Source organism: Lissotriton vulgaris, chromosome 9 (genome assembly GCF_964263255.1).
Source record: "Lissotriton vulgaris chromosome 9, aLisVul1.2, whole genome shotgun sequence".
Taxonomy (NCBI): Eukaryota; Metazoa; Chordata; class Amphibia; order Caudata; family Salamandridae; genus Lissotriton; species Lissotriton vulgaris.
In genome coordinates, this window is record NC_141697.1 from 21914918 (window position 1) to 21939959 (window position 25042).

The 25042-nt window shown below is 44.5% G+C and overlaps 1 protein-coding gene across 1 annotated transcript in view; it reads left to right on the top strand.

Annotated features, from left to right (window-relative positions):
* Positions 1–25042, top strand: part of BAZ1A (bromodomain adjacent to zinc finger domain 1A) — a 510573-nt gene that overhangs the window by 43783 nt on the left and 441748 nt on the right. Inside the window, exons 2-5 of the mRNA XM_086936946.1 lie at positions 15300–15578; positions 18688–18843; positions 19788–19889; positions 22411–22498. Of these exons, the coding sequence (XP_086793072.1) occupies positions 15300–15578; positions 18688–18843; positions 19788–19889; positions 22411–22498 (625 nt within the window). The remainder of the gene's footprint in view (positions 1–15299; positions 15579–18687; positions 18844–19787; positions 19890–22410; positions 22499–25042) is intronic.

Consider the following 25042-nt stretch of genomic DNA (forward strand, 5'->3'; position numbering starts at 1 on the left):
GAGTAGTGATGTCACTTTGTATATTTTGTCCCTTGCTCTGATTAGATCAGTCTTTTCGATTTGGTCAGGCAGCCATTCAGAACTCGCGACTTAACTAGTTCTTTTCCGCTGCAGTGCAAGTGCAGAGGGCGGTGTGGCAGGAAATACAACTGTTTGCGCACATTATACATCGCAACTGGAAAGAACGACTGTTCCGCTGACACAATACATTTGTTATTTATTTTTCTAGAACCGTGGCCAATGGCCATGCACTAGTAGCGCAGATGCCACGTTATTTTGACCAGTTTAAATGGAAAAAGACACTAGCAGCTGAATCCGTGACGGCCATTATGAAGGTCCGTGCCTTCGAGACCACGCTTGTAAAGGTGCTTTTTAAAAAAATTCACTAGCATTTATTGTTCGATGAAAATATTGGAAAACTTAAATATTGTCGTTAAATTCCTAGTATGTAACTTAATTCAAATGCAAAGCTGTTTATGTAACGAAGTTTACAGATCAGTTTATTATAAAATCACACAGGACGGAACTTCATGGTCTAACAGGCGTGATGTAAAGTACGGCCGGCCAGTCGGCCGTGAATAATTAGAGAAGCTGTGGGAGGGAGGCTGGGCTGCCTTTGATGTGGTAATGCGAGGCAGGCAGGCGGCTGGTGGCATTGTGCACGCGCTTTTTAGGGCTTGCGCTTGCGCAATCACCTAAAAAGCACATGCACTGCATGCAATCGCCAGTGGAATCGCCAGTGGTGGTTAACCTCTGGATAAGCCACATTAGAGGTTCGCCAGCTATGCGCATGCGCACAGCAGGCGAGCCCTAAAAAGCTGCGCAGCTTCAAAAATTTGAAAGTTACCTCTATCTAGTCCGAACTCCGACTGAATATCCCCAAACTGGTGGAAGCTTTCATTCTGTATTAGGTTCCCGGCCTTCTGAACCCCCTTCTCTGACCAGACTGCCATAATCTGATCTGAAAAAATTCTGGAAGCGTTGGGTTATTATAAAGCGGAGTATAGTGGTTAAACCTCACTAGACTGGTCTTTTTTTCAGTGCCGCACAGATTTTAAAGGTGGCCGCAAGAGTCTTAAATGTTGCCCTTTTGTAATAGCTTGGCTCCGTGAATTTTATGAAATAGTTCACAGCATGATCCCCAAGCAACAACTTGTATACATCGGGGAGCCCTATTTCCCCATCACCGTCCCCAGATGGTCTACCAAATAATATGCTCCTATATTGGAGAGCTGCAGCCCAATAATACATTCTGAAGTCCGGAACCGTGAACCCTCCTCATTCCCGTGGTAAAGACATAAACCTGAGGGCCATCCTAGTTTTTCCATGCGCCCAAATAAATCGATTTACAATACCTTCCAGAATTACAAACCAATGTTTCCATCGGTATTGCCCTGAACAAGAAAATCATTTTTGGCAGAAACTTCTTCACCATGTTGCAGCGGCCCACTATTGAAAGATGTAAATTATTAATTCTGTCAAAATCGGATCTCTCCTTCCTAATTGCTGGCTCAATATTCTTTGCGACCAGATTCCCCAAATCTGGCATAATCGATATCCCCAGATATACTGCTGAATCTGTGTTGCGAGGATCAACAATGATAGCATGCCTGTTCTTTATAACTTGGGTTTTAGTTCTATTTAAAGCGTACCCGGAAAATCTGCCAAAGTCTTGTGCAACTGACTCCACCACCGTCCGTGCGGAAGAAGGATTTTCTTTAACAATAGCGACATTGTCAGTGTAGGCCAGAACTTTGGATTCCAAGCCCTGACAGACGATAAGAAGCATTCCCTTATTAATCTCGAATAAACGTTATAGAGGGTCAATATATATAGCAAAAAGCAGGGGTGAACATGGGCACCCCTGCTGTGTCCCGCGTTGAATAATAAAGGGGTAAGTATAGTCCCCATTTAACCTTAAACGAGCTATGGGTGCCTCATATAGTACCTGGATAGCTTTGTAAAACCCTCCCCCAGGCCAAACCATTTCATTGTTTCCCACATAAAATCCCAGGAGATCCTATCAAATGCTTTCTCATCCTTCAATAGCAAAGCGGACATAGGGTCTCCTGAGATCTCTGTTGCATCAAAAAGTATTATCACTCGACGCACATGCTGCGTTGTTCCCCGGCTGATTATAAACCCATGTTGGCATGGGTGAATTGTCTTCCTCATGATATTATTTAACCTTTGACATCTCTATTTAGCAGTGTTATAGGCCGGTAAGAGCCTGCCTCCCTCAGTGGTTTGTCCTTTTTAAAAAATAAAAAAACTATATCCGCCCCGGCCCAAGACTCCTGTACAGATTCTCTCTAACCCACACCCCCTTGAGCTTGCCGTATGACCTCGATCAGATCAAGTCCTATAGTGTCCAGAAAAGTTATACAAAACTCTAAAGGGATCTGATCAGGACCAGCAGCCTTGCTAGATGGTTAATCTTGCAGAGCACTCAATATTTCTTCGTGATAGCACCATGTCGAGTGCCGCCCTGTCTGATAGATCGCCCTGTTGCAGAGATATCTCATCTAGATACTCTCGTATTGCCATTAGCATCTCTAAAGATTCTTTACTATACAACAGTTGATAAAATTGCCTGGACGTCTCTGGAATACCTGGGGAGTCAGCTGTTACACCCCTCTTAGCAGCAAAAATTTCTGATATCTCTCCTGAATCTGCTTTTTGTCTTAATCTCACAGCCAAGGTATGCCCCACCCGTTCACTGTACTCGTGGCAGTGCTCTTGTTTTGCCAAATAAGTTTCAGCGGCTTTAACAGCTATACGTTCTCCAGCCTCAGCCTTGTTTATAGCCAGTTGGAGCATTATATCTTTGGTTGGCCTGCCCAAACGAACAGCCGAAGCCAGCACCTATTCTAGCTTGATTAACTTGTTTCTGACCCTCTCCTCAACTGTGCCTCCTTCTTTTGACGGTGCAGGCTATAACCCCGATTGAAATCCCAAAATTCCTTGATCCACCCCTTCATGCGAGACAGATAATCTGGATCATATAGAAGCCTCAGTTCGAACTCCAGCTTTGGATTTGCTTGATCCCCTCCCAGAGAGGCTAACTGTAAGAACTAATGGATTGTCATCCGAGAGTATCCGAGGATACTTCTCGATCCTAGAATTAGAAATAAACTGATGGGATATAAAAAAATTGTCTAATCGGGAAATAGCCTTATGCGGTGCAGAGGAAAAAGTGCTGCCGGGGTCAGTAGGTTTCATATTTGCCCAAGCATCCGTTAGACCATTATTATTAATTTAAATTTATGAAAGCCACAGAGACCCTTCTTTTCCTACCAGAATATCTACTTCCTGGGATGCCCCATTGCACCCCCAGCCCATTAATATTAAAATCCTCACAAACTATCACCGAAGTAGGCCATATTGCAAGATCAGAGTCCAAAAATTCAACTATATCAGGGTCATCACATGTTGATCCATATTCAGATCATCATGTAAACTTTTCTCCTCCCACAGAACATTCTACCATCGCCCCCATTGGTCTTATGACCTTTACATCACTCCTACGTGTGAGAATAGCTACACCTCTTGTGCAGGAGCCTATATCTTAGTTGTTCCAAGATGCGACCTCTTGTACCTTCTATATGTGTCCCTTGAACACAACGGATATCTATACGTAAGGATTTAAACAAATGTGCAGCCCTTTGCCTCTTACTTTGATCATTTAGCCCACAGATGTTAATTGTAGCTATTCGTAGACTCATTGTGCTATATTCCACCGCTTCCTACCAAAACTCCCCAGCTTCCTGCCACCTTTTGATGCATCGATGCTTAACCTTGCTCTAACAACGCTCATTATACTTATGTTTTGCCTCCAAATAATCCTCTCATTCCTTCCCCTCATATATTGTGCTAACCTGTATAATGCTGATCCCGTTCCCAAACCCACACCCCTTACAAGCAGATAGGTCACGCATGACCTATATATGGCAGCTGATCTCACATCTCAGGCAGCGCCCCCCCCCCCCCCCCCGGTGATCCCCCACACCAAATAACCTATATGGACTCACCCCGAATATATCAGTTGAACCCAATAAACGAAAACCCCCAAAGTGTTTACATAACCAAAAAACAACCCCGACAGGCAGTCTTATACTTCGTATCCCTGAGAGTGTCAACACAAAAAAGTTAGTCAGCAGCAGTTGCACCCTCTTGTACTATATGGCCTGTGCCCCTTTGCCGACGAGTTCCCTTTAGCTCAGTGAGATATTCCTGTGCCTTGATTTCTGAGAAAAAATTCTGATCCTCCCATTGTAGATGACCTTTAACTGTGCAGGAAATAACAGGAAAGCCTCCCAGGCAACCCCCTGAAACGAAGTCATCATCTGCCGAAGTCTCCACCTCCGCTCGACCGTCGGGTGGCAAGAGTCAGGCCGAGCAAAAAAGGTATGTCCCTCATAGGAGCGCTTCGAATATGATCTAGCCCGATCTATTATAGCCTGTCTTAATAAAAAGTTACCAACAAAAATCAGAATAGCTCTAGGTCGCTCCCCTTGACTTTTAGCTCGAGTTCTCCTAAATACTGGGAATCGATGTCCCTTCAGCAGTGTGATGACAAAGGACATGAGGTTCACTCAGTCCCACCCTCTTCAACGTTTACATGAGTCCCCTCGAGTCCATCGCGCGACAACACAACATCATCTCCTACGCAGACGACACCCAGCTGATCCTCTCCCTCACCAAAGACCCTAACACCGCCAAAACCAATCTACACGAAGGAATGAAAGAAGTAGCCGAATGGATGAAGAACAGCCGTTTAAAACTAAACTCGGACAAAACAGAAGTCCTCATCTTAGGATCATCCCCCTCTGCCTGGGACGACTCATGGTGGCCACCGGCCCTGGGTACAGCACCCATACCCACAGATCACGCACATAACATGGGCTTCGTCTTAGACTCCTCCCTCTCGATGACCAGACAAGTCAACGCCGTCTCATCTTCATGCTTCAACATCCTACGCATGCTCAAAAAAATCTTCCGTTGGATCCCCAACGAAACAAAAAAGACAGTCACCCACGCACTGGTCACTAGCCGACTCGATTACGGAAATACCCTTACGCCGGAACCACAGCCAAACTACAGAAAAAACTTCAACGCATCCAAAGCGCCTCAGCCAGACTCATACTGGACATACCCTGCCAAGCTCACATTTCCGGGCACCTGAAAGACCTCCACTGGCTCCCCGTCAACAAGAGAATAACGTTCCGTCTCCTCACCCAGGCACACAAGGCCCTCTACGACCTAGGACCCGAATGCCTCAACACACGACTGTCCTTCTACACACCCACCCGCCAACTACGATCATCCAATCAAGCCCTCGCCGCAATTCCGCACATCCATAGATCCACCATGGGAGGAAGATCCTTCTCCTACTTAGCGGCCAAAACCTGGAACTCTCTCCCCACTCACCTCCGCCTCACACAGAACCACCTCTCCGTCAGAAAGCAGCAAAAAACCTGGCTATTTGATAAGTAATACACCCACCCTCCCTCAAGCGCCTTGAGACCCTCTGGTTGAGTAGTGCGCTATACAAATCCCTGAACTTGGACTTCCAAGCCAAGTAGACGCACATTATTGCGGCGTTGCTGATTTTTTTAAATTTTTTTATTTTTTTATTTTTTTTAATTCTTCGAGCTTCCAGCATACATCCAGAGAATGCTTTTCCTGTGAAGCCTTAAATACCTGTAATTTGTCAACTTTAACCTCCACGGCATCACAGCAGTTCTTTCTTCTACTTGAGTAACTCGTTCGGACATATCCGTACACACCTTATTCATCTTACTGATCGCCCCTTGCAGTTTTTGGTGGCCCGTAGCGACCTTCTGCGGTCTTGTCTCGCCTCCCACTGCACCTGCTTAAGAGTAGTATACAAAAACTCCAACGTAGGAGAGGGAGCCACAGTTTCAGAACTGCTGGAGCCACCTGTACCACTTTGTGCGAGATTTCCCAAATCGGATCCACCAGCCATGCTCGTGGTCAGAGTTGTTGCGGAGTAATTCCATTTGAGTTTATGGGTGGCTGAATCTGAAGACCTAGCTATGGCCCATCGCTTTAAGTTAATGGAGCGGCTGCCTTGTGTGTTCTGCGTCGCAGATGACTCCCCGGAAGCCGTCTCCTGTGATGTCTCAAGTTCACTCTGCTCCGATGAATCAGTCATCGTTTAGAGAGAAGAACTTCTTCCCTTCTGGGGAAAGCAGGGGGCACTTGACCGTAATGGGGGTATATCCTGGTTGCTTGACCCACGGGCGTGCTGCTGGCGTTACCCCATCACTTTCCAGAATCCGGTCCAGATTTTACTTCTGCCAGAGCTTTTACCACAGATTGAGGCAAAGAACTACCATGCCCAGAAACCACCTTTTTAGCCGTGGAAGCGTTGGGACCTGCCGTATCCTGGTCTGGTTCATTCGTCTTAGGAGCAGGGGTCCCCCCCAAAACAACTGGGGCACTGTGGCCAGCAGCATTCGCAGCGGCCATTGCTCTGAACACCTCTGCAACTGATGGCTGCCGCAGGGAGCCCCCCCCCGGCGGCAGCAGCAGCAACACGGACTCTGGTGCCGCGTGCCACGCCGACATCCTTCAGCTTTGTTGCGCTATCTTCCCCGTTCCCCTGTCCTGCATCCAGAGATCCATCCTTGGTAGACTTTTAAATCTTTTGGGTCCTTTGAGCATTCGGATCTTTAGCCGATTTACTTGACTTTGGGGGCATACTTGGTTGCCGTCGTCTAGAGACCCTCTGAATAAACTGCGTGATCCACCGAAGGGTTACGCCGATCCGTGCTGGCCAGGAGGAGAGCTGGCACCGACTCAGTGCTCAATACTCGAAGATCGCCTGCCCACGAGATTACCGGCCAAACCCACACCCCCATGTCAGTCCATCCAGCCAAGCATTTCGAGGGAACTCAGGGAAAGTAAGAGGAGAACCGGCGCTTGCCCTCACTGAGGTCCCTCAGCGGCCATCTAGCCCGACCAGCTCCCCTCGGTGACCCAGTGTGGAATTTAAATATAGTACTCTAAAGGCTAATGCGACCACTGTTTGAACCTTTGCACTCTAGTTCATAAGGCTAGAGTAGTATTAAGAATTCACCCAAACTTGTTTTTTACCAAAAGCGATCTCGCCATTCCACGTAAATCAATCTATGGAGTTCGGTTGTCCGTCAAATGCCCATTCCCCCCCCCCACCCCCCCCCCCACCCCCCCCCCCCTCTCCCCGGGAAAATGAAAGTTGCTAAAAGAACCTTGTAGTCACTGGATATTAAGAGTGTTTGTGTACTACATTAAAAGAACAAAAGCATTTAGGAAAACTTAGCATAGGCAACACCACAACATGGGTAAGCTATTTTAAAAGCAGGAAGTGCTAGGTGAATCATGACATTTATTTAAACCTGCTATATAAAACCTAAAATATATTTTCTGTACCTCCAAGAGCACACTAAATGCTTAAAAAATTGAGGAAAAATGCCCTTTTTTTAGGTAAGTCGCTTAGTTGACAAGTAAAGCCGCAACATGGTCAGCAATGCTCACCTTAACTAAATGTGTGGATATACTAGCACAACAATAGGCTGTTGGCAACTGCCCAATAACCATAGCTCGAGGATACTGCTTTACAGTCTATGCAAAGCGTGTGTATCTACAGCTACACATGCTTGGATGGTAACATTTTCCTCTTGTGGCATCTGTTTAGTGTTCAGTGCCGTAGATTCAAGTGTGCCCTTCCCAGCTCCCTATCTGTGGGCAATGTCAACATATGTTTCTTATTTATCATGCAACAGTCCCAATGCTTGGTCTTCACATTTACATATACCTATAAATTATCACTGTTCAGTATTCCCTTGCTTCTGCTGGACGTGAAACAGTCTAAGGTTGGGCGTTCTACTTTCCCTCTGGCCTGGCTGCTGTATTGGAAAGTCAAAGTTGCTTTGACCTGTGGCCAGGTTACATTAGTGCATCAAAGCCCTGATGCACGTCTGAATATACTTGGAATGCATGCTTAAAAGCGATTTTATAGTTCGGCCTCTGTGCAGTAGACTCTTTGTATTGGTGGGTTTTTGGGTTACTTGATTTTGGGGTGGCACAGTTGATAGCCATCTGTACTCGAAACTTAGCATCGAAGTCTTCAACCACCATTGATTGGTTTGTGATAGCTGAGATTTCTATCTGTACCTGTACTCCTTGGATAGCCCCAACCACCCACCTCCAACCATTTCACGGAGATCTGCACGTTCCTCCGTTTACTCAAAGGAGTTACTGGTTTAATGAAAAAACTGGCAAAAGTCTTGTAAAGTTTGGGGGTGTATCTCTTCCTCAGATGCTGCTATGTTATCCTGCTTTTCTTTATTTGCCTTATTTTTTAACTCTTACCTGCCTGTGAATAAAATTGTTTTTCTAAGGAAAAACAAACCAGATTAGATATTCATGTCCTTTTATGGATTTAGGTTAATTGTGCTTCTAACTCTGCTCCACCTCCATCTAATACTTGATTGACAGCCCGTCAAGTGCCAAAACAGATTAAACCATCTATCTGGAGTACATTAGTATTGTGTCCTTTAACCACCCTGGATACTGCCAAGTAACAGCAACTGCTGGCTGACCTCCTACCTCTTACAAAGGTGACCTGTTACTCCATAGACATTTAGCACCCAAAACTGTCATGCAGTGAGCAGATCCTGTCCATCCATAGGGTTACTTCTAAGTTGCGCAGGTGCTTTCTGTATACATACTGAGTCTGCCATCTGAGAGGGTGGAAATGAGTCTTGATGGTATTTGTCAGTCACTAAAATATGCTTTTCTGCACGCTGTATTTGTTGCTCTAGCCTGCACAGGCTGACCCATGTTGTACCCGAGGTGTGCGGGGAGTTTTCACAGTTGCCAACTGCTTTGCCTTACCTGTTCAGTGGTTTGCTTTTGAGTAACTTCAACAAATGGAAAGTGTTCCCTGGGTTTTGTTCGTTAAATGGGGAAACAAATAATCACCATGCAACCCCCTCAGGCCTCATATTACAGCATTCAGTCTCCACATCTTGTGTTTATTCTTGACCCCTTACAATAGTAGAACCACAAAAGCTACATAAATCGACAAAGATATTTATTAAATTAAAAGTGTTGCATAATTAAAAACACATCAATTCATACAAGAGCAAAATGACCATCAGCCTTCTTTCTATTTAATACAGTGCCTAATGCTAGTCAGTGAATGGTCATATATGTACACAATTATGAATACAATTCAAAGTTTAAAAACATATGTAAACAATTTAATACACAATTAAAAATCCCCTTAGGATTGTCGACGTGTTTCGGTGGATAAGGCGCAAGGCCCCACCTTCTTCAGGACAATTTATAGAACATGGATCTGTGAATGAAAGAATCCCATGTAAGAAAGCATTCGCTAGTGCAGTTTCATAATTTACATAGCTTATTTCATTTTTATTTTTTATTTTATACATCCCTGCCTGTTTTGCTATTTGTGGTTATACTATCCTTCTCTTATCAGTGTTGGCCATCCTCCCACCAGGGGGTTCATCTCATTCATGCATCCACAGTTTTTGTCTCTCAAATTTATTTAAAAAGGGGGCACACCCTTCCTTTACACATTCATACTGTTCCCTCTATTCGTTATTTATCAAAGTTCATACCTTAAAAAGATCTTGATAGTATTCGTTGATTAATTGGAATACTTGGTGATTCTTGATAAAAGCAATTCTTTTGGTCACTTTCAGTCAGTTTGGACCTATAGGTAAACACTAGTTAGTCTGTTTGATCTTGGTAAAAGTAAGAACTATACATATGTATTGAAATAGAGAACACACCTGCAATTACTTATAGTCAAATATGCTTCGGTGTATTCATAGACGTTCTTACTTGGCCATATTTTTCATAATTCCATTTGGAACCTTATTGCTAAAAAGGAAACAAAGTGTTTGAGCTCAAGTTATCCTTTTTTATTCATGAATATACAAGGAGGTTCCCACTCACCTATTAGGTTATAAATCGGGTCCATATATTGGGTCCTCTTTTGTTCGGGGACTCTATCTTTGTGCGATACGCTTTTTCAATTATTGCGTTTCTGCTGTATTCAACCAGGATTTTGGACAAGAAACAAAAGGGAGAGAACCGGGCCATAAATAACCTCATATTAAGGTATCCTGTCATCATATGGCTTTCGTATCGCGTTTAATCTCACCTTAATTAAATGTGAAGACCTACGCTGTTTGTCCGTTTAATGTTTTTCTTTTTTCTTAAGTTCGATTAATGGATGTTGGTTACCTGTATTGGGAAGATTTGCATTGTATCAATGATCAATTATAGATACATTCTCTGAGCGCATGTAGTTGCATTTAAGTGCAACCCGTATGATTTTTATCTTAAAAGTCACTCATCTCTCATTTTTCTGTTTTTTCTTTTTATTTACTAGGTGTAGGCCTTATACTTCTAAGCATGATGATCTAACATCTCTATAGCGCACTTGTTCTCTGCCTTCTATTTATGAGCCATTCACGTTGTATATACGAAGAGGCAGACCCGAGCCTTCATTTACGCAGTAGGGGAAAACTGGTTTACATTACTGAGTGTTACTTTACTTCAAGGGCCACTTTGTGCGGCTCTGCGATGTTTAAAATCATTCGACAGTTTACCAAAGCTGTGCAGTTTTGTGGGCATGGCACACATCCCTGTGTGCCATGCCCATAAAACCACTGCCCTAGTATACACCAGTCACCCCTCTAGCTGGGTGCGCTATGCCAGTGGTGTGGGCTCAGGTGCATAAGCCCTGTGCCCTTACAGTACCCAGGGCCATTCCTTGGCACTGTAAGTGCAGTGATGCCATTAAGAGTATATGGTGCTGGTAGGTTGTCATTACGAACTCCACAGCACCATAATGGCTACACTGAACACTGAGAAGTTTGATATCAAACTTCTCAGCACATTAAACCCACAATGATGCCAGTGTGGGATTTAATGCCAAATGCACTACAGAGGGCAACTTTAAAGTTGCCCTCTGAACCTAACCTACAATCCACTTTTTGTTTGAGAGGTTGCCTGGGCTGCCACACAGCAGACATGTTGCTGTACGCCTTGGTAGAGAGCCATCTGCTCTCCTGGGCCTGGAACAATGCAAGTCCTGGGCAAGGTGCTAGGTCTTCTCCCCCAGGATGGGCAAGGGGAGCTTCAAAGGCAGCCTTTGTGAGCTTCTCCAAGCCACTTGCTGTACTTAGCAACTGGCCCCCACCAGTTCTGAGCCCCACTCTGGCGGGAAGACTGGTGGGAAACCCCAAGGAAGGAAAGGGGGTGTGCCAGCCTCTGCCAACCCCACCCCTCAGGTGGGAGAGTCGAGGTGAAGCACATCTCTGGGCTCTCGCCATCTTGAGATTGGGGAGCCCTGCCCAATCAGAGATATGCTCCTGCCCCCCCCCCCCCCCCCCCCCCCCCCCCCCACAGGAGAGGAGCAGGATAGGGGGTGTACTCACCCCAGGACAGGGACCCATTGGTCCCTGCCCGCACCCTACCTGTAACACCCCTAAATTTAATATTTAGGGGCACCCTGAACTTTCCTTCCTCAGATCCCGATTTGAAAACAAGAAAGAAGATCAAGAAGACCTGCTGTGTAGCTGCCAACAAGAGGACGACACCAACTGACTTGGCCCCAGAATCCGACCGGCCTGTTGAGCCTTGAACCTGCTCCTGCTAAATCCTGGCTTCTCCTGCGGACAGAAACCTTGAAAACCCAGAAGGACCTACCTGCCTGCCTTGATCCTCTAAAGACTGGGACTCCCACGAGCAGTGATTCAGCGCAAACAGCAACAACCCCTAGTGCCAGCCAGTAACTGCGAATCCAGCACACTCTGCACCCGCCCGGCCTGTGCCTGAGTGAACAAAGACCACGAGGACATCCCCCGGCGACTGTGACCCGGAATTTAGTGCCCAAAGACCCTCCTCGACGATCCTGAGAACGCCTGCAGCCTCACAACCCAGGACCCCTCCAACCGCGACCAGCTGAGGGTACGTTTTCCCGACATCCAAAGACACCCCTGCGCCCAACTCCTGGGTGCCTACCTATCCTCCAAGATCCCAACTTAACTCTCAAAGTGGTGGTCGCACCTGAAGAATCTCCGTCCACGAGCCTTCAGCCTTTGTTTAATTTCTAAGACTCCCATTGAATAACATTGAGCGCCCAATGGCTCAAGCACCCTGCACCCTGCCGCCCGAGTACCCCTGGCAGTGCAACCTTTGTCCTAATCTACTTCCCCATTTGCCCTGAGCAAGTGACCAGGAGCCCAGCTCCCACAGCCTCGTGGCCTGCTAGCCAGCAGCCACCAACCAAAGGTTCCCTGCCTCCCATAGGATAACATTGGGCCTACTACCTCTGCACCCGTGTGCCCCTGTGCCGCTGAGGGTGTAACAACTGTACCTACCTGACCCTGGGAGACCCCTGAGTCTATGCCCAGTACCTTAATTCTGCCAGTCGAGTACTTACCCAAAAGCTGATAACTCACTTTTCTTCCATAGGGTAACATTGACTGGTTTCACTTGTAAATTCTTCTAAGTGTGGATTTTTGCAACTTTGAAATATTCATCTAAAATCAGCCAAACAACTAATTCCGATTTACTCACCTGTTATCAGGAGAGAACCCAGTGCTGCATCTTTTAGCCCAGCACTGAACCTAAAAAATAACTATAACCGTGATTAACTGTTAACTCGATTTTCCTCCATAGGAATCCATTGTCTGGTTTTCCCCAGAAAAGTTTCGAAGTTTCTAAGTGTCGATTTTCAAAAACTGCAAATATTCCCTAAAAATCGCCCATATGATTTTAAACTCATTCTTTCTTTCAATTGTTTACAGGAGATACACCAGTGCTGGATCCAGGATCCAACACGGAGTAAGAAAAAGTAACAAGAACATGACTTAACTGCTAAGTGAAATTCTTCCTATAGGATAACATTGGTGATTCTATATGAAAAAGTTTCTAAGTGTCAACTTTTAAAATCCAATAATATTCCTTAAAAATCACTACTGTAACCAAAACGCTTTTACTTGACTGTTTACAGTAGATGTCCCAGGACTGAATCTAGGATCCAGTCCTGTGATTAGAAAAGTAATCTATAAAGTAACTAATTGCATTTAACTAGAAATTCCCATTGAGCTCAATGTTGCATTGATTGAAATTGTGTTGCCTATTGTAATCAAAAAGTCTATTGCCTATTTGAAAAGTATTTAACTAAAGTAACTCATTCTGAGAAAGTATATTTTGATACCTTGTTGGTTCTAAAATAAAACTATATATTTTGATACAAAACAATTAGCCTAGAGTTCAGTTCTTGAGTGTGAGACCATTTGCCGACTGAGTACAACAAATGCTTTACACTGTCCTCTGATACTGCCTTACTGCTCGTCCAAACTACCACTTTAGAGCGTAAGGTTATATCTAACTTTATCCTCTGCCAAACCTTTGGGGACTGTGGACTCTGTGCCCACTATACCTTACTTTGGTCCAGTATATACAGGGCCACTATCTTACACACCCTGACACCAGGAACTTAGATTCAACGGATGCTAGAAGAAGAGGACAAAGAAGCGAGTACCAGTTGCAGACTTTTTAGCGCAAAACCCTGCCTGCACCTGTCCAGATAATTGTAACAAACCGACTCCTCCTGCCTCTGTGGGTTTTCCAAGAAACCCGGAAAACTACCAGCCCTTTGCCAACAGTCTCCTTTGGTGTAGAGGAGATACTCCCCTGAAGGCACCAAGCAGCAAAGTTCGGTTGACCGTTCTGCCGCCACTGGTTCCACCGACTCAGCAGCTGCCCAGGAAGACTTAGTCATGCTCCAGAACGTCAGATATGTTTCCCCCACCAAGTAAGATGACGCAAGGACCAACCAAGGCTGCACAGCCGCAATACCTGCGGTACTGGACCCCCTGCAGCAACCAAAGCCTGTTGGATTCCAATCCGGACTCCAGCCCATGCAGCTGAGGAGGGACGTCCGCACTGCAGAGACCCACTTTGAGAGTGGCCCACCTGTTTTTGTCCCCTCACTGGCTAGACAGACAGCTTTGATTGCCCATGACGCACAAGTCTAGCCGACCTAACCACTCTGCACCCGAGTGTCCCTGCCTTGGTTCCCGAGAACCCTCACGAACCAAGCCCCCCGTTCGGAGCTCTCGGCCTTGTCCTTAAAGCCCTCACTGCAGCATGTTTCTAATTGCCTCCATCCACTCCTATGGTGTAGTGTGCAAAGGTACCAAACCGACCAGAACCTTTGCATCTGGACGCTCCAGGGCAGGTAACGACTAGCTGCTGGTGGTTCTTTGGACCTTTGGTCCCGTACCATCTAAAGTTCTGAGGGGGACCCTGGAGACCTATTGCAAGTAACTGTGGGCAGTACATGCCATTTTTCCCCCTCATAGGAAAGCATTGCTGCGTAAAGACCCATCCAAGTGAACATTTTACTTACCTATAAAAATCGAATTCAAAAAGTTCTTACGTAAGATTGGATTTTGTGGAGTTAAAAAAAACCATATAAAGTGTTATTTTTCTAAATTTGTCTCGAGTTTCTTCTTGAGTGTCTCATTTATTGACTGTGTGCAACAAATGCTGTAACACTACCCTCTGATGAACCTTAACTTCTCGCCCACACTACCACAAAAGAGTGTTTGGGATTTATAATGTAAACCATGTCAGCCATTGAGGGTCGTCAGGACTTTCCATATAGTGTACCTCTTTTTGGTACACTAAATAAAAAGCCAGCTTCCTATAATGTGCAACTGCTACTGAATGTGCTTGGTTTATTAAATGTTGTGGAGCCTTACACTGCTGTTTGTGTGACGGTGCCTGGTGTTTTCTTAATTTTGATCAGTCACAGATATACCTCTATTGCTTTTAGGAGTAACTCCCATTTAATGTTGATAAAATCAATCTGAGTGCACAAAAGCTCCTTTTCGTCTGCTGTGTTCTTCCTCTTGGTGTGGCCACTAATTCTTGTTTGCGAGCAGCCTACTCTTGGCTTGAGTGTATGAATGGTCTGTGTTTGATGCTGATGCATTAAACCAAAGCACTCTGATGTGAGTACCTTGCTTGTACTGGTATAAGGCGGTTTTCTTTACTACTCCTAGAAGTAAAGAAACGGTGTACATATATAGTTTGTGGTTAACACATTCCCTAGTTTTGAAAGCTTTGGGCTTCCAGCTTCCTTTTTGCCAGGCACGAAGGATCACATGTACTTTTCATATGCTTCTGTACATGGAATCATAACCTTTTTATTTGATTTGTTCTCCTTTTCCCTGCAGTGAGTTCTTTGAACGCACCATCCTCTGTAACAGCCTTGTATGGAGCTGTGCCATCACTGGCAAGGCTGGCCTCACCTACCAAGAGGCCATGGAGTCTGAGAAAAGAGCCCGCCGCAACATCCAGAATTTCCCAGAACCCTTAATTGGTCCAGTACTGTACCTGGCTAGCCGTACACGCCGAGCTCGCCTTCACGAGGTGTGCGATGATCTCCATTCCTACCTCCACAATCGCTTCTTTGTGGGAGAAACAGTGGAGGTTTTGAGGAACAGTGGTGCAAGGTAAGTGCTGTATTCTCTCTTGTAACACAATGGAATGCACTGGCATGGAGATGTATTTTAGAGGATACGTGTTAAAAATTGGGTAATTAGTTAAGGAGGTACTTACCCTAAGGTATAATCAGAACCTATGTCAGGGTGAACCCTTAAAATCACTAAATTAAAATAAGCTTAACCCCCAATCACTAAACCAGAAGTGTGGCCAGGGAAATGATACTCCCTCTTTTCTGATCACTTAAAACCAGTCCTGGTAGCAGCTCCCCTCCCACTGGGATTGGTGCCTGCCTGATGGGAGAGCAAAAGTTGTTGGAGGCTGTCTAGACGTTTGCCTTTGACTGGGCAGGCCCCTTTCAATTAAATTAAGTTCCTGGGCTCAGCCCAAATGGTCATCCTGCCAGAGAAGCAGAACGCCTCCTCTCTACCAGGCCTTTGTCTCTGCTCTGGGATCAGATTTTACACCTTATTCAGGGCTTAAGCACAGCTGCAATGGAGTCTAATCGGCCTCCAGTGACTTTAGAAAGGGGAAAGATAACTTCCAAAATAACCTGTTAAATTTTTTTTTTTAATTCAGACACCAGTATTGAATTGGAATTTTAATAAATATTAAAACTAAAGGTTTGATTGTGCTTTTAGCGGATTCCTACCCTGAGATAACATTTATTTAGCTTCCACATGTTTCTGTATGGGCCATCCAGTCTTTCTACAAATAAAATAGGTTTTCGGCTCTAGTCACTGTCCGGACATGCTAACATAACATTTCTGCGTATCCTATTTTAGTTTTTAACCTCTTCACTGCAACACATTTCCCCCCCTTCACACCCCAAGGTGCTAAGCCTTTTTTGGCTATTTGGGGGTTGCTCGCTCTTAGGACCCTGCAACCCTTTTGTCTAGATAAGGTATACACCCCAAATTTGCTGTATAGTTCGGAAAAGTAGACTATTCTGAATTCAGCAAGGGGTCATTTGTGTAGATCCTTCAAGGTTTTCCTATATAAACACAGTTAAAATAAAAAAAATATTGAAATTGAGGTGATAAACAAACAGCCATTGTGCCTATGTTTTCATCTGTAACTTCCAAGTATGGCAGATTTTTTTTAAAGCAATATACCATGACAGCAGCTGGACCTTTATGGGTGTGGGGTTATATAGGTCCTGTAGATTCACCAAGAGCCTGAGGTACCCAGAGCCAATAACTGAGCTGTTCCTTGCATTGGTTTTTCATTGTGTACCAGGTTTAAAGCAATTAATTTGGTAAAATATAGTGAAGAAAGGGTATCAAGGAACCCAATTCCTTCTGACCTCTTCTGCCATCCCTGTCGGTGCCTGCAGTGCGAATCCATAGGCTCCCCCCGACCGATACCTGCTCCGGTCAGAAAATGACGCATCCAAAGGCACCCGAAGCCCCCGGGCCTTGGTGAGCTGAACACATGGTGCTTCTACAACCCCCTACATCTGTTTACCTTATCTGTAGTTTGTTTTCCTCCGGCAACCTCCGGTGCCACACCTGTAGCCTCTTTTCTTCCGTCAAGAAGACCCTTATTGAAAAGCATTGGGCGCCTGATGTCAAATTTGCACCCTGCACCCGTCTGCCCCATGTGTTGCTGGTGATGTATGTTTGGTGCTGATTTTTTATACCTACCTGACCCCTGGCCCTTGCTGACTTTTGGCTCCGTTGACTGAAATTGTAAGTTCAATACTTAGCTGTTTAACCGCAAAATTGTTTTCCCTATAGGATAACATTGGACAGTGTGAAAAAGTTGGTGTCGATTTTTGAAAGTATTTTTAATAAAAAAAAGTACTGACCTTATTATGAAGACCTGGGTCTTAAAAAAGAGTGCTAAGTATAATTTTATAAAATTGGTGTGGATCTCCTTGAGTCGTGTGTCCATTCTTGATCACGTGTGCAATACATGTCTTGCTCTCTTCTGTGTAAGGCCCAAGGCTGCTCGCCCACACGACCACTAATAGAGCACTTTGGGTTTTACATTCAGCCATGTACACTTTTGGGGAAGCCCTGGACTCTGCAAGATATTACCAACTACTGGGTATTACCACCTACTGATAATATCCTATACAGAGACTGCTTCCTGCTGAAACGTATACGGAAATAAGGCTAAAAGTAATGTATGGTATTTGAAGTAAACTGGCGTATTCTGTGGTTATTCGAGCTACTGATTGTTCGATTTCATTATCCCCCTGGCTTCTCTACTTGTTCAAAAGAGATGTAGATGGCAACACGCAGGCCTTGTTAGTGTTATTTTTATTTTGGAAGCTTTAGCTTTTAAGCAGATCTTGCTCAGTGTCGATGGACGTAATCCGTACGAGCAGGCAAGATTTCAGTTACATTTGTCACCCCGAGTGGGATGGGTATGCTCAGACGTGAGTCCCATGCTCTCCACACCACTGGAGTCAAGCTATCCTGGCTGAAGACGGCTGATAGCCAGAAACTGGTCCTAGGATGCTTGAATCCGGTCCAGGAAAGACATGGCTTGGCAGTTCGGACTGGACTGTTCCCATGGGGCACAGGGTCAGAGCTGATTTGCATATGGCCATGTCTGAACTGGGGTGGTGTGGAGTGCAAAAAAACGATGGATTTAGGCCCAGATCTCTGTACTCGGGTGAATGTATGTATGACATTGTTCTGCATTCTGTCCATCAACTGTTGGTTTTGAAGATTTCAGTTACACCAGTGCGATTCATGTAATTTAAGAATCACATCACATTCCTTAATTACAGAGTTTGCATCAGAATTATAGTGCAGGACTGCAAAAGCAATGCACACAACTATAATGCAAAGGGCTCTTACCAGCATGTTTATAGAGCTATTTTTTCAGAGCTAAATGTGTCCTTGCGTCCAAAGTGGATGTGTGCATATTTCATGCAAAAATCTAGTGCCGAATGAAGGATTTGCTTCTTGTAGAATTTTGCATGATTTCCCAGAAATTTCGTATAATTACATGAAAACAAATTACACTAAATTCGCTTATCCCTGGTAATAAGAACAGATGTAGCTGAGAGACATTTCTCAGTGTCGAGAGCAAAGGAGTGATGCGGTTTTGTTTTGAGGGGGAAGTGCAAGCATTCTTTGGTTTGTAACGTCATTCGCTCTGCAGGTTACAGTGCATGATCCAGGAGGTGAAGCCCCCACCGAAGGAAAATGGGATGGTGAATGGACACACTGAGAACACACCTGGCGTTGCTTTGGAGACCATCGTCATAAGTGACAGTGATGAGGAGCCAGAGACCCCCAAAGCCTCTGCTCAGAATGGGTGAGCTTCCTGCAAGCATGGTCCATGGAGCCGCCTCCAGGTTTTTTGTGATTCTTGTCCACCCACAGGGTTCACTCATCAGTTGGTGAAGCCGTGAGAAACATTGCATTTTAGGTTTAACCAGGCAGGAGTAAAAGAGCCCATCATGGAAGCAAAGGAGCCCATCACGGGCCTTTGGGGAGGGACGAAAGCCCATAACAAGTCTTTCTGTATGAAGCAGTCTACCCCAGGCTTATGGAGAAGGGAGAAAACAAACAGAACTCGGTGGGATTTGGTGGGCCAGCCCATGACAAACATTTAAAGGGAAGTGTTGGGGGATTCCATCTCAGACTTTCAGAAGGAAAGGAGTGTATCACAGGCTGGTAGTAGTGGAGGAACATAGCTCTCTCCTGGCCAACTGGCTCTGCGACTTAATACAGTAGGCAGAGCTCTTGCGTTTCCCAGATCCACACAGGAGTAGCTCAGCCAATCCAGAATTGTATTTTGGGACTTGTAGTCCTTTTTAAATCCCAAAATGCAAAGCAAATCAAATGAGCTGGAAGCATACTCTGGCATCCAGCGTGGAACCCTGAAAGCTCTGAGAAGGCTTGGTACGACTCTCGGCAGGTTCTCTGGAAGAGTTGAAAGGGTCTTGGCTCAGATTTGTGGTTGGTGACTCCGGGGGTCATGAGGTGCAGTGGGGGAGAACTGGGAGCAGCTTGTTTATTAGAGTTAATAGTAATTCCTCTGTTACTCTGGTAGGTGTTACCATGGTATGAGTTTGAGCTTTCAGGGCTTCCATTAGGGGAACTTCGCATACCGCGTATTAAATTTCAGTGTTTCTTAAATTAGACTGATAGAGAAATAATCTTTCTTTGGTTACTCTTACGTTAAGCACACCTACTCCCAGCATGGGCAGAGCAGCACTGTGTGAAATTATTAAATTCTAGTGTTTTCTTTTCCAGGAAGCGACCCTCTGCTATTGACCCTTCTTTGTTTAAGTACAAGGTAAAGCCGATTAAGCAGGAGCGGTACGAGTCTGTGACGGTGAAGGCGAGCCAGATCAGGTGAGCTCTGGGTGGGCACACTGACCCGATGTTGTGGATCTGGGGAGGGGTGGGATGACGTACTGTCTTCAAGTGTATGTCTCAAATAGGGTGCTGTTTAGAGAAGAGGGAGGTAAACGTGGCTGGTACAGTTAGCAAACCTTCGTCCTGGGGGCTTTTGAGGTGGTTTTTATTCTGGGAGGATGGAGTAAGGATGTGTGGAGAAGGGTCACCCTGAAGAGGACGTTGAGATGGATACTGTTCGGGGTAGAAGCTTCATCCACTAAAGGGGGCGGGTGGGGGGGCATCTATGCAGGGAAATCTTATTCGTGGATTGTTTTCTGAATTCATTTCTGTGCGTATGTAGGTGTGCCTGGAACACGTTTTTAAATGTGCTTTAAGAAAAGGATAGAACACTTGTGCCTTAGTGTTAAAACGTTGTGGTCTGGTTTTGACTGAGCAGCTGTCAAATTGTCATGTTGCAAATACTTTAAATTGAGTGGACTTGAGGTCAACTTTCAGCCATTGGCTTTCTTCAGTCATTAGCTGGAGTCTTCAGTCGAGTCTTGGCTTGCCCCAGTGAAATATTCGTTTGTCGCTCCCAATACGGTGGTCTGTTAGGGTGTATCCTTTAACCTCCATCGAGTGCTTGCATGAAAGACCCCTCTGTTTCTGGTGTTAACGCACGAAGTGTCAGAATGTTAGCGCATTTAAACCAGATGTATTTGCTTCACCAGTGCATGTTTGCGATATCAGTAATGCCAAAAGTCATCGTAATGTACATTTGACTGAAAAGGCCACTCCATAAATTCTTTTTAGGCTGAAAAAATACAGGAGAAGCCGGTGCTGCTATGAGTAGATTTTTATTATGACTGCAGAATGAAGGATGATTCTGGAGGCGCCACTGTCCCATTATGCACAGAAGAGTTGGACATGCTTTTTTTCTCACAGAACAAGAATTTCAGAGCCCTAGCTATTACCAAGGATTTGTATTGATTGAGATTATTTGCTCTTTGTTTCTGCATGTTCAACGTCCTACTGTTTCGCTGATCATTCAGCTGCATTTACGTTTGTTAGCTTGCGTCTTCAAGTGTTATTGGTTCTTTATCTGGTGCCTAGAGAAGGTAAACCTGTGACCCTGACATGAAGACTGTATAGCCTGTTCATTATTTGGTTACACATGGCCTTCAGTTTTCTTCAATCATAAATGCCTTTTCAAAGCACCATATTCCTTAAACAATTTTGAACACAATCCTGAAAGCACTTTAAGCTTTTCCTTGCAGTTAGGATACAATATCCTCATCTTTATTCTGACTGAATTGGTGGTGGCACTCGTTCATACTTATGAGTAGGGCAGAGTCAATCACTTGTCCCATTTTAGCGACTATCACTTAAGGCAAGCTAGTTGCAAACTCGCCCATGGACGACAGTGACCCCGTTTTTCCCTGTAGTAAGGTATCTGAGACCTTGCATTCTTCATGCCTGAGGTCCTTCTGGACTTTCTTGTGGCGGGACCAGTTTCCATACAGCCGGTCACATTGGTCTTGACAAAATTCGGTAGAAAGATTGGTGTGTTTTAGCTTGTATGGTATAGTCCTAAAATGTTTAATCCTACACCGCAGCTCTAAACTGCTCTTTATCAACCATGGAGCTGTTTGCCCTGGATTGGCTTCCCGTAAACAGACCAAGGCTAGTGGCGCAGTTTGCTGCATTGTTGTTTGCTACCAGATAGATGTCAAACTCTAATCTGGCTAGTTAGACCTTATTTCACCAAGTGGAAGAAATTCACTGCTACTCATTAGGAGTGATAGATTCCAAGCATTTATTGGGCATAGATTCATACTTTTGATGAAAAATTCTAAAGACTGCTGTCAGAATGCTCCTCTTGATGGGCCAAACTCTCACAGAAAACGTGTATCCACAATTACTGTGTTTCTGGTTTCCCACTTATGGCTAGAAATTCAGATGTCCTGCCTTGTTCTGCCGCTCATGAATATATCTGAGAATTCTGTGATGGAAAAGAAATGTTTACTTTCTCCGGCGCCTACATCCTGTGCTGAAGAGACAGTTTGTTTTTTTAAGTTTTATCAGATAGTTCCTCTTCTTGGCCTCCAGAAATTAACTGCCAGACTGAACCTAGTGTGCTTGACTAGACTGTTGTGTAATAGAATCCTTTAAGGGGTCGTCTCATAGTATAGCCTAAAGGTTATTCCCTGTTATATTTTTTACATTTTAAAATGAGTTTCTGGAGTGGTGTTTTATTAAGGTTCTTTTTATGTAAAATTATTTTTAAAAATTAAGTGTCTGAATATATTTTCTGTTTATGAATTCAGAGAATATTCCATTCTGGATAGGATTACATATAACTTCCTTTTCCTTCCTTAGTGATGTGTCTGTGAGGTGGCTGGTGTTTGCTGAGGGGGACACAGTTAAATGTGTGGTGGCTTTTGAGTACCGATCATAAAAGTGGATTCTTGAGCTTTATTTCTTCAGTGTTTTGTGATCTGTAGGTGTGAATCTTTTAATGTTTTAATTTCAATAGCCGGAAGCCCACCTTGTTTTCCCGCGAGCGACTGAAGCTCTTCCTGAAGTTACACTGCGAGCTGCACAATGGAGTGCATAGGCCAAAGGTAACCTTTTTATTTTTTGCACTGTGACATGTGGGTCATTAGTCTTGGAATAATTAAACTTCACTGTAGCAGAGGGAGTCGCCGCTGTGCTGCTCTGCTGCTCCTGTTTCTCATTCACTCGATCATAGAGACCTCTGCATTTCAAGAGCTCTTAGAGTTGAGGGAGTAGTTTTTCTCCCCAGTATAAGCAACATGATTTTAGTTTCTTTTATCCACTTTATAATTTAGTAGCCATGCAAATTACTATAAATTGTGGAGTACTTGGCTTAGCCTGGCCTGATCAAAGAGTGGCCGATAAAATTCGAACTACTGCAGGGAGGAGATTTATTTATTTCTTTATTTTGAGAGTTTTATATAGCGCGAACAAGATCTTTGCAGATAACAGAGCGCTTTACACAGGCAGGTGGAAGGGTAGGGGAACAAGGGGGGATAGTAGGGAGGGAGATCATCAAGTTCATGTACATAGCAAAAAACAAATTACGTATAGTACAGGTATGAGGTAGCACGGCCTAGTTGGAGCGTAGGCCATCCAAACGCTGTGAATAATACCGAAATCGATAAAAAACTGATATGAGGTAGCAAGGATCTAAGCACTTTAGACTAATATAAGTCCAGACACACGTACATAGGAATATATAGGCTGTATCATAACAGAATACTGATACTACTGTTCGCAATGTAAATCAAACGAATTGTTCAAGTGTATTTAGCCATAAGGATACTTTTGACTTCTTTCTTAAAAAGAAGGGAGGAAGAGATGAGCCTCGTTTCAGGAGGAAGTGCGTTCCAGATCCTAGGCGCCATTCCAGAGAAGGAGCGTTTGTAAGTTTTTTTCCTTCCGGAATCTTCGCGGTTTCAACAGAAGATTGTTTGTACTCCTGGTAGCTCTGGACCCACCGGACATTGTCAACTTATGAGTGAGGTAGCTGGGTGATTTCAGGTGTATAGCCTTGTGCGTCATGCAGGCAATTTTCAGCTGTATTCTGGCTTCAAGAGGCAGCCAGTTCAAGGATTTGAAGTCAGGGGAGATATGCTTTTTTGATCCAGTGATGAGTCTTGCAGCCGCATTTAGTGACGCTCTGAGGGGGTGCAGTTGTCGTTCGGCAGCGTGGCCCTCTGTGGCCTCCCCCTTAGTCTATGCGAGGGATGACTAGAGCTTGTACTGCTGTTTGGAAGTCTTTTGCTGGGAGGAAGGGTTTCAGTTTCCTCAAGGTATTTATTTGGAAGTTCGCCCCCTTAGTAGCCTTGCTGAGATGTATGTGGGACTCAATATGTAAACACTCGGGAAGAAGTAGGGGGCTTGGGGCAGACTGAGCACCGAGTAGATGTGCATAAGAATGAAAAAACACCACAGGCGACCAGGGCTGGCTGCCAAAACTGAAAGTTTTGTTTGGGGCAGTTCTGTAGGAGGCTGGCTCTTTATATACTATACCAAAATGAGGTATACAAAAGGTTTCTAACCCTCTTACCCCCAACTATAGTGAGTTTTTATTTTTCTAAGACTCTAAAGGGACTTGACCACGGCCCTAACAAGACATTTAGTAATTTAGAAAAATGTGTCAATTCAAAAATCTGAATTTGTAAAAACAATTTAGGAGTTCTGTCGTGTGATCAGGTGTTGACCAAGTAAGTACAACAAATGCAAATTTGTATATCCCACAGCTGGTCCAACAATGAAGAAAGCTGGCTCTGTATATACTATACCAAAATGAGGTATAGTGTGCACAGACTCCAGTAGAAACCAAACGGTAGGCAGAGGTAAAAGTAGATAACACCTCACTCTCTATTTGTGGTAGTGTGGGCGAGCAGTAAGGCTTTATCAGAGGGTAGTGTTCAGCATTTGTTGTACACACTCAATCAGCAAATGATGTCACACACTCAAAGACTGAACTCAGACCAATTTGTATCAAAAATATTATTTAGTTTATTTCAAGAGCCAAGCCAAGCCTGGTGCAGGTAAGTGAAATAACAGTTTCAAAATCTTATGCAATGATATACAGTTGAATGCAGGTTCAAATGCAGTTGTTTGCATTACAAGTAAATAAACAGTTCAAAATTACTTTCCAGTTATTTTACAGATTGCTGTGTATGCTACTTTTTAGATTACTTTTGCTAATCAGTGTGATATGCCTAGATATCACACTGAGACATTTCCTAGACAAAAGGTAAGTTACTCACTTTTGGTACATTTGTAGTTTTTCAATGTTTCATACAAACCAACTCCACAAAGAATTTTCAAGGAAAAACAGTCAATGTAATCCTATGGGAGAAAATAGAGTTAACGGTTTGCAGTTAAGTAATTATTTGTGGGAGTTGGTATTATGGGGTTAGTACTAGGGTTCCCCCAGCGTCGAGGATACACTCTTAGAACACCCTTTTCGGCACTAGGGCGGCTGGGTGCTGAGGCCCAATGTGATCCAATAGGGGATCTTCGGTTGGTGGCTGCTTACGAGCAGGCCACAAGGCTGGTGGCTGCTTATGAGCAGGCCACAAGGTTGTGGGAGCAAAGCTCCTGGTATTAAGCTCAGGGAACAGGGGGATACA